This window comes from Nestor notabilis, unplaced genomic scaffold (genome assembly GCF_000696875.1).
Source record: "Nestor notabilis isolate BGI_N333 unplaced genomic scaffold, ASM69687v1 scaffold431, whole genome shotgun sequence".
Taxonomy (NCBI): Eukaryota; Metazoa; Chordata; class Aves; order Psittaciformes; family Psittacidae; genus Nestor; species Nestor notabilis.
In genome coordinates, this window is record NW_009914029.1 from 76,750 (window position 1) to 88,825 (window position 12,076).

The window sequence follows — 12,076 nt, forward strand, 5'->3', positions numbered from 1 at the left end:
AATGAAGCTAGGTGACCAGAGTAGTAAATTAATTGTGCTGAATGTAGTATATATCATGTTGCTTAGGGTAAAGAATGCAGATGATTGTCGCTTTGGGATAGTTAGGGTCTCACTTGACATACTGAGATACCAGGAAAAATAATTGTGTATAGCTAAAATATATTTGTTTCTGGCAGCTAAAGTGGGACAATAATAAGCAGAACTACTCTCTGTAAGAACGGAAAATCTGACACAGCAGAAGTGAGAAAAACAAGCTTCCTAAATTTCACTGCAATCATGTATAAGGCTTAACTATGGTAATATAAAACTATACCTCAGTTAAAGAGAGAAATGTGAAGGATTCTGAAACAAAAATGCAGTGACTTTATCTACAATTAAAGGAGTAACAATAACAAAGACGAATAAAAATGTCTACCAAGGAAGAGTGGTAGAGTCAGTTCTCATCACAGCCATGTCCAAAGTTAAAATTCAAGACCACCTGAATAATTACTGTTATTCACAGTTACTGGAACTGTTGAAGTTGCATTGTTCTATTATGAGCTGTAATTTCCCAGTAATAGTAGTTGAAAACATTTGTGCTATACTTCACCGATCTTCTTTCTTTTCTGTTATTTTAGTTCCTCCAGCAATTATTTTCAACTGCACCTGCCATTTAGACTAAAACTAGTAATTTCATTGTGCCTAAAATGTTTCAGTGGACAAGTACAAATTACATATATTCAGCGACTTAATGCAACAGTGGAACTTTAATAGATCATATCTGTATCATATTGTATTTTAGGTTCGAGCAATTAAATAGTATAAAGGCACTTTAGAAAATATGTCTACAGCTCATTTGTTTTAGATGATAATCTACAATGTAATTAATAGAAGTAGGAAGCTCACTTTTAATGACATTGCTTGTAGAATTCATTTATGGTTTTATCGCATCTCGACTATTTATTAACAATTCCAGTTTTGTATCCCATGTGCTTTTTTCTGTGCTATGTAAAGTTTCTGGTTAAATTCAACTGCTTAAAATGTAGAGCAATTCTACAAAGAAGCTGCAATTACAAATTGATGTAAAAAAAGAGTAATTCCAGTTTATTCCATGTCAGCACAACAGTAAATTCCCAGAGAATTTGAGAGGGTCTGGGAGGGACTATGATTATTTTCTTTTTCCGAGCTAGCAGTGAGGAGATGATGAAAAGTGTTACACATATGTACTGGTGTTTATTCACAGGGAGTCAAGGGCACAAGAAGGGTGCTCGGACCCCAAAAGCTCCCAAGCAAGCTGGCATGAACTGGGCAGATCTTCTTCCACCCCCTCCAGCACATCCACCTCCCCATAGCAATAGTGAAGATTACAGTCTTTCAGTGGATGAAAGGTAAGAAAAGATAAGTACACCATCCATTCCTCGGTTTAATCACTAGTAACTGAACTGTAATTTGCCCTACAAGGTGGCAGTGAGACCTTCCTTCAGTACCATTCTGGTGCTGCTCATTTATCTGTAGTGTGGCTATTTAGAGATCGCTTCCTGACAGTGGTGTGTGTCCACTCAGTACATCCATACTAAGCTGTTTTCAAGAGCATATATAGCAATGATTTTTTCTTTTCCTGACTATTTATACATGTATCCAATATACTAATTACACAGTAAAAAATAAAGTATTTATTTTCTTAAAAAATTAATTTTAGCTATGACCAAGAAATTCCATGTCCTGTCCCACCTGCAAGGATGTATCTGCAGCAGGATGAGCTTGAGGAAGAGGAAGAAGATGAGCGAGGTCCTACTCCACCTGTCAGAGGAGCAGCTTCCTCGCCAGCCGCTGTCTCCTACAGCCATCAGTCAACTGCCACTCTCACCCCCTCTCCCCAGGAAGAACTCCAGCCCATGTTACAGGACTGTCAGGAGGATCTGGGACACATACAGCACCAACCTGACCGGAGGTGTGTCAATGCAAGTGTAGCAAGAGAGAGGTGACAAAAGTCATCCCAGCCCCACTGAAAATTCCCGTTGAATTTAGTGTGGCCAAGATTTTCCCATGATATTTATTCTGTTAATATTTAACTTCTAACTTGGGACACTAGAACTATTTGTAACCTAAGAAACGTGTAATTAAGTTACTTTATTATTATACCATGGGAAGAAATGCAGTACATCACTTTATGGTACGTACGATGCTGACATAAGTTAAATTCACAGTCATCAGGATATTAAAGTGGTATCGTTAACACAGCTTACCATATAATTACAGTTCCATTGTTTCCAATAGATTTACTGCATTATTAGCATAAAATAGCATGCATTATTTCACAGTAACTGTGCAATTAACTTGTCACTGATATGTATGAATATATATAAATATATAATTTATATAACCTATAGATTTTCCTCCTCTCATAAATCCTAATACAGGAAATTATTGCTTGCAAAATTCTCTTTAACATTTCCACCTACCCTTATTTAGAGGAATGGCCAACATTAATATAGATGTTTGTTATCGGGAGATTTTGTTCCTTCCCTGATTTGCTTTTAGTACAAACTATTTTGCAAATACACTCTCACAGCTTCTCTTCCTCAAACCAGTGAATTCCAAACGAGTCTTTTTATGTATGATGCTTACTTGTCTTGCCTTTAAGGAAGAAGGCACAGCTTTTCCTTCTGAAATTATGTTTCTTGTATGATTTTTCTTTTCCTCTAGTGGTTTGCACATATTGTTACCACAAATACACAAACTTAACTGCAATATTCTACTCATACTTCCTATTTTTAGGGAAATGCAAGCCTGTTACGATGAAATGAATTTGATCTTTCCAAGTAGACTGTAGAATTTTGATTCTAGTAATATAGCTTACAGGACATTTATGGATGTATTTTTCAGAATGGGGGGGTTAAGTTAATGTGTCCCATTTTTAAGTAAGCAGGAGTTATTAATCTGGGGTCTTTTAAGGTCCTGTATCTGGTATTACTTTTATTCTCCACTTCTACTTGCTCTGCCTTGATTTGTTTTCTTTATTCTTTATGGTAACACTTCTTGTACTGTGTATCTTCTTCTCTTCCTCCATCTTGCTGATAAAATCCTCTTTAAAATCACTCTTTTTATTAGTGGGTGGCTAATCATATTTTCCTGTAATTTCCATTGGCCCTGATTCCGTTGGGGCACAGAAGTGTTCGTTTTAATCACTTCAGTTTTCTGGGTTATTCAGAGGTTAAACTAGCTGGATACTAATGGGAAACGTTGTGAGTGACTTTCCAGAACTTCAGCTACTGTATTGTGGAGAGTGGGAGATGCATACTGACATAGAGAACAGAGTAGGCGGTGGAGCAGGTATATGCAAGCAAGCATAACCAGGCTGGGAAGTGTAAGGTTTGCTCAACACAAAGACTGATGGTTAGTCATCATAAATGTCATCAAAACTAGTGGCAGAAGTATCTGGAAGGATGTTCCAATTTAAGCCCTTTAGGGCATACAGCTACTCATTGAGAGGACTGGAAAAAATAAAATGCGTATTTATTTTGTTCTTACTACAGTGATCAAGTCTAGCTTTGCTGAAAGTCTTAGGATTGCAAGTGACCAAATTTGTCTCTTTTTATCTTACTTTCTCAAGCATTCTTTCTTTTCTTTTTGCTATATCCATCTCATCAGTTAAAAAGCTTCACATAGTTCTATGTACTTCATTTCTAAGGCTTGGCTACCTTTTCCATCTAACGGCATTGATATGACTTTGTTGTTTAGGAGCTGGATGTACTGTGCTGAACAGCACTGGGACAGGTTGTCCATCCCTGGCAGTGTTCAAGGCCAGGTTGGACAAAGCCTTGGGCAACATGGTCTAGTGTGAGGCGCCTCTGCCCATGGCAGGGGGGTTGGAACTGGATCATCTTAAGGTCCTTTCCAACCCAAACCATTCTGTGGTTCTGGAAGGGGCATTTCTGTTTTGAATATGCTGTGACAATACTTGCCCATTAAGAATACATTCCGAGTGGTGCTTCTCTATTTTTTGGGGTGCGGTGGTGGGGGTAAATGGTGACTTTACAGTGAAGATAATGCCTAAAATACTGTTTCTTGTAGTTTTCATTAACTTTATTGTGGTTTGGCTGAATATTATCGCAATTTCTGGTCTGAACCAGGCATCTAGAGTATGATTCTGATAGTGATGTTGAACTGTTACGTTTCTCTGCCCAGACGGCTTGCTAGAAGTATAGCAAACTGAAATAGAAATCTGTGCTCTGGAAGAGTGGACAAGCAGAGGAAGAACCTAGAGATTTACTGAGGTAGCAGATCATGTCAGTGTTAAAGCGAGAGCTGAGGTGGGAGACAACGTCACTGTTAAAGCGAGAACCACTGCATCAGATAAAAAGCAGCACAGTGTTTGTGAATTCTGTATGCCCATGAACCAGCTGCTCTCTATTAGCCAGTCCTTAGAGGTTGGCAGGAAAGCTGTATTTTCAAGAACCCTTAACATATTTTGTAACCAGTTGCCTGTCTTCTAATACCAAAACCTGGAGAATAGGAAGACTGGCAGATATAAGGACAGTTGTCACAAGAGCTTTAAATTAAGGCAGTAAAACTGTAGGGCCAAGGTCTCAAGTGAAAGCACATACGGATTCCCAGCAGTGGCTTCTGGGGCTGGGGGGGGTGGAGTGGTATTAAATGATTACTGGGTGTATATCCCTAACTGACCTTTTCTTCATTCCATTCAGTACATAATGCAACAAATAGTCCGGGGAGGTTCCAGCTTGCTCTTGCCACAAAGTATTAGGTTTTTCCTTGCTAAATTTTCATTTCAAAATTAGTAAGTATTCCCATTAATTAAAATTTAAAAATTACACACACACCCCAGAAAAAAGAAAATAATTTCTGAGAGTCACCATTTGTCAATGAGACAATAACAGGGAAAAATGACAAAGGAAAATTACTTTGGGATTTTTCGCAAAGCAGTCGAAATTCCTGGTAAGCGAAGCCATCAGTACAGGCATTGCATCAGGAAGTACTTTTTCCTATTGGACAAGTGGCGATTAAAGAGCATGTCTGTGGCCCTGTGGAGAAAAAATGTTGGAAGTGTTACTGGACCTGAGAGTGAAGTATAAACTAAACTGAACATTGATCTAATGCTATCTAACGCTTTGCCTCTTTTAGCTGGCGACACCGTTACTGATAATTTAAGCTAAAAATAAATTAACCCATATATCTATAAGCATGTTGGTATCATTCAGACCGACAACTAACATTACAGTGGATAATTCTTTCTTATAGTATCAGCTAAAGCAATTTAAAAAGTAATGAAATAATATCTTTTCATCTCTTTCTGAATCACTGGGGTGGGTGGAGGGAAGATAATGTTTATGGAGCAGTCTGTTTGGTTAGAGGCATCTATTGATATTGATGGTTTTAAGCTTCTAGAACAATACACAGACACTTCTTTGGCTTATACTCTCAAGGGTGCACAAATAATGTTTGAATAGTCGCATGAATTGTAACCTTCTCTTTGCCTAGCTGTACATGTGCTGCTATAGGAAAAATGAACAGCGTGATGCAAAATAAGCCAGTTTGCATTAAAGGAACTGCATTAAAAATCAGATTTCTCTGTGGTAGATTTCAAACTAAGTCAGTTCTGATTCACAGAAAAAAATAAAAACTACCAAAAAAGCAACCAGCCCTGAATGTTTCAGATATAAATACTCTTGATTTAAAAAGGCAAATGAAGCTTCTTGGGAAATGAAAGAAGTATTTTCATCAATCTGCTATTTCCTCTGACTTCATTATGTGACTTCAGTTCTTTGTACCCTTGTATTTTTGTGCAGACGTCAGCCTGTGAGTCCTCCACCCCCTCCAAGGCCTATCTCCCCACCACATACCTATGGATACATCTCAGGGCCCTTGGTCTCTGATATGGATACTGACGCACCAGAAGAGGAGGAGGATGAGGCAGACATCGAGGTTGCCAAGATGCAGAGCAGAAGGCTCCTTTTGCGTGGCCTCGAGCAGACCCCTGCCTCCAGCGTTGGGGATTTGGAGAGCTCTGTGACAGGGTCCATGATCAATGGCTGGGGTTCAGCCTCCGAAGAAGACAACATCTCAAGCGGGCGGTCCAGCGTCAGCTCTTCTGATGGATCCTTTTTCACCGATGCAGATTTTGCACAGGCTGTTGCAGCAGCTGCGGAATACGCGGGCCTGAAAGTAGCCAGACGTCAAATGCAGGATGCAGCAGGAGGTGAGTTTGTCCTCTGTCTGATGAGAGAAGAAAGGAAACGTGGACGCTGACAAATGTATTTATCCACTCCTGCTTCCTGTTTTCCTGTTGTTGTTACGTTATCAGATTAGATATAAGGAAGAAGTTCTTTACTGTGAGGGTGCTGAGGCACTGGAATGGGTTGCCCAAGGAAGTTGTGAATGCTCCATCCCTGGCAGTGTTCAAGGCCAGGTTGGACAGAGCCTTGGGGACATGGTCTAGTTTGAGGGGTCCCTGTGTGTGGCAAAAGGTTGGAACTAGATGTTCTTAAGGTCCTTTCCAACCCAAACTCTTCTATGATTATTCAGAAATCCGTGTGTGTGTGTGAGTTTACACTAGTGGAAGAGTCAGGAAAGGGATTTTGGTTAAACAGTTCAAATAAAATCCTGCTCTACACTGGGTTCCATAAGTAGTTGCATAAGTAGTTCGGTCTCAGTGATTATTGCCAAGCCTTCACCCTGCTGGTGGATTTGCACCCAGAACTGAATGAGGGGGAAAAGAAAAAGTGTTACTGAATTCTGTCCTTTTCCTAGTAAAGAGCTCCCAGAATTTTCACTCACTCTTCATGAGAGATTTAATCTCTCTGTATCGAAATGCACAAATGAATAGTAAGCCTTGAGTCATGTTTCCCCTGGATCTGAAAAATGTAATAGCTTTCCATTTTATCTTTCTGAGAATGCTGCTTAAGCTCTTATCGCTGTATTAGTGAGATCAACTGGGTTTGGGCTGGTTCTGTAATTTGAAAGCTGTTATTATTTGCAGTTTAGTTTATAGATTATGCATATGCAGCAAGGCCTTACGTGTATGGGTTGTTTTTTTTTCTCCTGAATCACCACTGGAAATATGCTATTTGAAATATTTAATGTTTTACAACATACCAGTTACTAGTAACACTGGATATATAGAGGTAGTCAGTAACCTCACTAGGCCCAACGGATATTGTTATAGTTCAGCTAAGAAATAACAATACCACAGGGTGGGATGCACATTTTGAGCAGATCCATGAATGTTTTGTCGGTCAGTCCTGTTAAAGTGACAGACCTGGAGAACTGTGTCCACCCCAACTCCACAGATCTGCAACCTTCCTCCCATTTCTGATATCCTCACCCAGTCCTTTGTGTCATTTCAACACAGCTGTTCATCAAGAAGAGTGAGAGGGGAGGTAATTTAGTACTTGTGGGTGAAATCCTGGCCAATTGAACTAGGTGGCAAAACTCCCATTTGTAGCCACAGGGCCAGGATTTTATTCATTTTATACGTATAAGTTCATATAAATACGTGTGTCTATGTGTGTGTAAATGTATAGATTTGGAAAAGGTCTTTTTGCATCCTGTTAGTATTACAGTCAAGTTCACATTATGCAGTGATTTCTTCATTTTGATACTACCCACACATGACTACACATCCTAAAAATGTGACATTTCTTATCTGCACATAAGCTGTGATAAAAAGCCAGTCATATCTCCCTGCTGCATTTCTGGTAATTCACTCAAAGCAGCGTAGGGGCCATCTGTACCTGATACCCTCTGGTGACTTACTCGGCTTGTGGCATGGGTGACCTTGTACTGCCCGAGCCAGGGGAGGTGAAACCCATGTTGAAAGTGAAACGTTTTCTTGTTTCCAGAAAACTGCTGGGTGGGAAGCCTGCTGGAGCTTGTCTGCTAATGGAGTTCACGTTCCTGGGGCAGGAGCTACCAGCTACCCAAGCAGGTGGATAATTTCTGTGCAGCTAAGGCAGCCTGCCTACCGATAGGACAGCAATTGCTTTGATTTGGTTATAGCTCACTCTGAAGCTGATTTCAGGAAGGATGGGAGTTTATTGTTGTTCCAGCAGTGTATTTTCAGGTTTCCTGTAGCCAGGTCATTCTGATGTGAAAAGGGAAAGTATGAAACATCTTATTTTAGACTAAAAAAATAAATAATAGCTGTTGTTCTGTAACAATTTCCAGGCCGTAGACATTTTCATGCATCACACTGTCCTAGACCCACCAGCCCCGTCTCTACTGACAGCAACATGAGTGCTGTTGTAATACAGAAGGTCCGACCTGCCAAAAAGCAAAAACACCAGCCAGGACATCTGCGCAGAGAAGTCTACACAGATGGTGAGTCCACTGAAATGGGTGAAAACGTCAGGGAACCTTTCTAAATATGCATTCAGTGTGTGTGTGCATGAAATTTTTCCACAGAGATAACATTGTGTTTCAGAATTCAGTGATTTGTGTTTCCTGTTGCTAAACACACTGAACAGATTAATCATTTTAAATGCCGGAGTTCCTTAATACTGTATATTGATGCTTCCACTCCAGAGCCTTGCACCTGTTTTCTATAGTGTCCTAATGGGCTAATTACTGTCATCATTTAAGAGCCCTGATAGCATAAATAGTACAGTCGTTGAGAATAATGTGTGGTTAGGATTAAAATCTTCGCTCACATGACTGACTGTTAAAACCTTCAGAATGTATCTTTCCTGAAAAAAGAACAATTTGCCATTCAAATGGTGGACAGCACAAATCAATGAATTTTAATCCTGACCACAGCATTGTTGCAAGCAGATACTTTGTGAGTGAAAGCAATATCTAATCATCTTCTTCCGTGCCTTCACACACAATATCAACTCTTGCTGAAAAGGTAGTGCTTGTATTCTCTTGGGAGTGTAGGAGGATAATGCAAACATTGTGATGTTGTCTAGAGAGAGCCTTTAATGAAAATGCCTCAGGTGGTGCAGCTTTTATTAAAGCACTACCTTCCAGTTTTATAAAACAACCCACGGGCTTTGTTGGAAATTCATGTAAGATAAATTCTCCAAGACTTAACCCATCTTGTCAAGTTTGCTGAATTGGCTAACAGGGGGAGGGGAAAGAAAGGCATCGTTCCCCACCTCCTGGCTCTTTGCAACAACAATCTGATTAGGACTTTCATTACCAGTCTGAAATTTTTCAAAGAGGGGCATCATTTGCCATTATCATATGAAAGCCTAATATTATAGATCCTTATCCAGGGTTACAAGAAGGGAGTTTTGAGCCACTTTGCCCTGTGATTCCTGCCACTTGACGAAAAAATTTAATACAAAGCTCACAGCACGATGAGCAGAAGTAATTTAGCAATGAGTGGTTGTCCGCGCTATTATCTGTACTTTATTCTGAGTATTTTCTCTCACTAGCATCTATCTGATACTAGGCTGCATTAAATACTGGCATGACACAGTGCACCTGGGCCTCTTGGCTTATGCCCAGGCCCCTTCTGTCAGTGAAACTGAGCTCTTGGAATATTATCTGATTTCAAGAGGTTATTACAGTGGTTTTGTGCATGTTTGCTTGTGAAAGGACAACACAAGGTGTAAATCCCCAAACTCTACCAGAAACGTTAACGTTTATGAGCCCCTTGTAATGGTGTTTTGCAAGATTTTATGGACATTTTATCAGCTTTTATTCTCTTGAAGAGAATGCTCTTAACTGAGTAATTGGCTGAGCATCAAACGTCGATACAACAGCCAGGACATCAGAAATAAAATCTGGACAGGAGTTTTATGTGGCCATCTTCTTCTAAAACGGGAATAAATAAGAGGTGGGCCTGTATTCGATGACAGGTTTTTGTGAAAGTATTTATACAAAGTTAAATCATAAAGCATTGTGGTTAGATACTGCAATAGATTTGACAATCGTGATCAATATTTGTTTTGTGCTGTATAGCACCTGCTTGCTTCAGCATATTTTCTAGTTAGGTAAGGATTTCCACTAGCCTGTTAAGTGTGCGATACAGTGTGGGCATTCAGGGAACAGCAAATTACGGCTTTCATTTCTGCAGATCTAATAAAACCCAGTTCAAAGGTTGAAGGGCTCCTTTGGTTTTGACTTTATTATTATGATTATTATTATTATTTATTATTATTATTTTCCCCTCAATCCATTTACGTATTTGTAACCTTACTGAACATGCTCACCGTTCATTTTAATAGCCACATCTAGTATATTGTCTCTTCAGAATTAGCTAGAAAATAACATCTGCTACTTGTTCTCCTTAAGTGGAAAAGAGTGATATGGAAACATGAATGAAACATTTAAGCACTATTGAGCTTTCCCAGGTATACTTAGGTTTTCCTGTTGGCTTGATGTCACACTGTTACTTACCTTTTTTATAAAGGAGTGCCTGATACATAGATAATTCTTTTTTCCTCATAGTGGGTGAAAATGCAAGTGTTTGTAATAAAGCAAAGCAGATCATCTAAATCTAAGCATTTATTTGTGGCTAGAAGTATTGAATAAATACTAAAAGGAGAAAAATACATTGCTTCATTACTTTCTCAGCCTTTAAAATGGAGTTTGCTTTCACATCGAAAGAGTTTTCTGCTGTTCTCAAGTTACCCGAAGCAGTATTTGCTGGCAGTTCCATGAGGTACTGGTGTCATGAAGAATTTAAACAAGTAGCTGAGAGAAAGGATATATTAATACATGAAATCTTTGCATGGCTGGTTGAAAATGCCAAGAGTATTATCAGCATGTAAGGCTTTAAATATTCTGGTTTGGGTTTTTTTCTGTATACAGCAAGATTTGTGAATGAGATTGGTATTTCTGAAACCATGTTTGTTACTAACGTAGCAGTAAAAAGTCTACTTACTACCCTTTTTTAGATAGAGTGCTTCCTCCTCACAGTTCGAGTAGTAACAATTCTGTATTTTCTGCTGGCGTTACTTCACATCAGTTCATGCTTCATGTGGAACGGGATTGCAGCTCATTTCTTTTGTCCCTTGACAGTCATCCATGGGGTGAAATGTTCTCCATATTTGTTGCTAGAAATCTTTGCGCAGTAGGTGGTAAGGATTAAAATGTATGAATTTTTAATTGCTCTTCATTTAACCTTTTAGAGAGTAAACTAAGAGCGCATTACAAGAACCAACTAACAGATGTAGCCTCCTTCTCAACCTTGCCTGACCTACTTATGTATTTAATTTTGGAAACCAAATTTTAAAAGAATATTTTCATCTTTTCTAAAATTATATAAGTGAAAGTCTTTTCTGAACTCTCTTAAGTGGACGTTTTAGTAGTTACAAGCCCTCAGAATTGCAAGCATTTAGATAGAAGGGATGAAAGTACTCTGCCATTGCTTTGATTCAGTAGGTCTTTCAACAGAAATTACACCATTGACAGTTCACATGAGATTTTAAATCCTAATTCTTTTTCATATCTGAGTGACAAAGGATAAAACCTCTTAACATTTCGCAACTGACTGGCTGAGACTGTAGCCAAATTATTTAGCTGTGTTGTAAATGACATGATGTTAGGGCAGCTGAATTTCTCACAGAAGGCAATTGAATATCTGCCAAATATTTCCTTGAATTTTCATATTGAAATGTTAAGCCATTATACATGCCAGCATCGTGTGTATGTTTGTCTCCCTCTGCCTGTGCAGTACAAAAAAGATCCACACAGCACATATTTCAGCAAGGAAAAAAGATCAGTAGGAATGTGTTTATTACCTCTGCTAAAAACCAGCTTGCTATCAATGATGGTAATTTTCAGATACCTGCCCTCTTTGCAGTCCTTACTTCTAACTCTGTTGTGAGCTGTTCTGTAAATGTTGCTTTTGTTGCTGAGGAAGGTCTTGTGGAGTGAAAACTGTTTTGATAAAAGCATTATGTAAACGTACATGAGGGCCAAAAAAAACCTGGAACCCAACAACATCATTTTGGGTTTTGCTATATCTGTTTATTCATCCAATAGTAGTGAACAGTTTGAGCTTCTTGAAAGATAAAGCATAAAAATAACTTCAGTACATGAATAATAGTAGCTGAGGTTACTATGTATTTATGAATCCTCAATGATCTTAAAGCATCACTAAGTCAGGCACAATCCTGAGTTTTGCATT

General features: G+C 39.0%; 1 protein-coding gene across 1 annotated transcript in view; it reads left to right on the forward strand.

Annotated features, from left to right (window-relative positions):
• The window catches only part of ROBO1 (roundabout, axon guidance receptor, homolog 1 (Drosophila)), a gene marked incomplete at its 5' end in the record, with an annotated part of 84,261 nt that overhangs the window by 65,074 nt on the left and 7,111 nt on the right, over positions 1–12,076 (forward strand). Inside the window, 4 exons of the mRNA XM_010023456.1 lie at positions 1,223–1,367; positions 1,679–1,930; positions 5,787–6,196; positions 8,164–8,316. Of these exons, the coding sequence (XP_010021758.1) occupies positions 1,223–1,367; positions 1,679–1,930; positions 5,787–6,196; positions 8,164–8,316 (960 nt within the window). The remainder of the gene's footprint in view (positions 1–1,222; positions 1,368–1,678; positions 1,931–5,786; positions 6,197–8,163; positions 8,317–12,076) is intronic.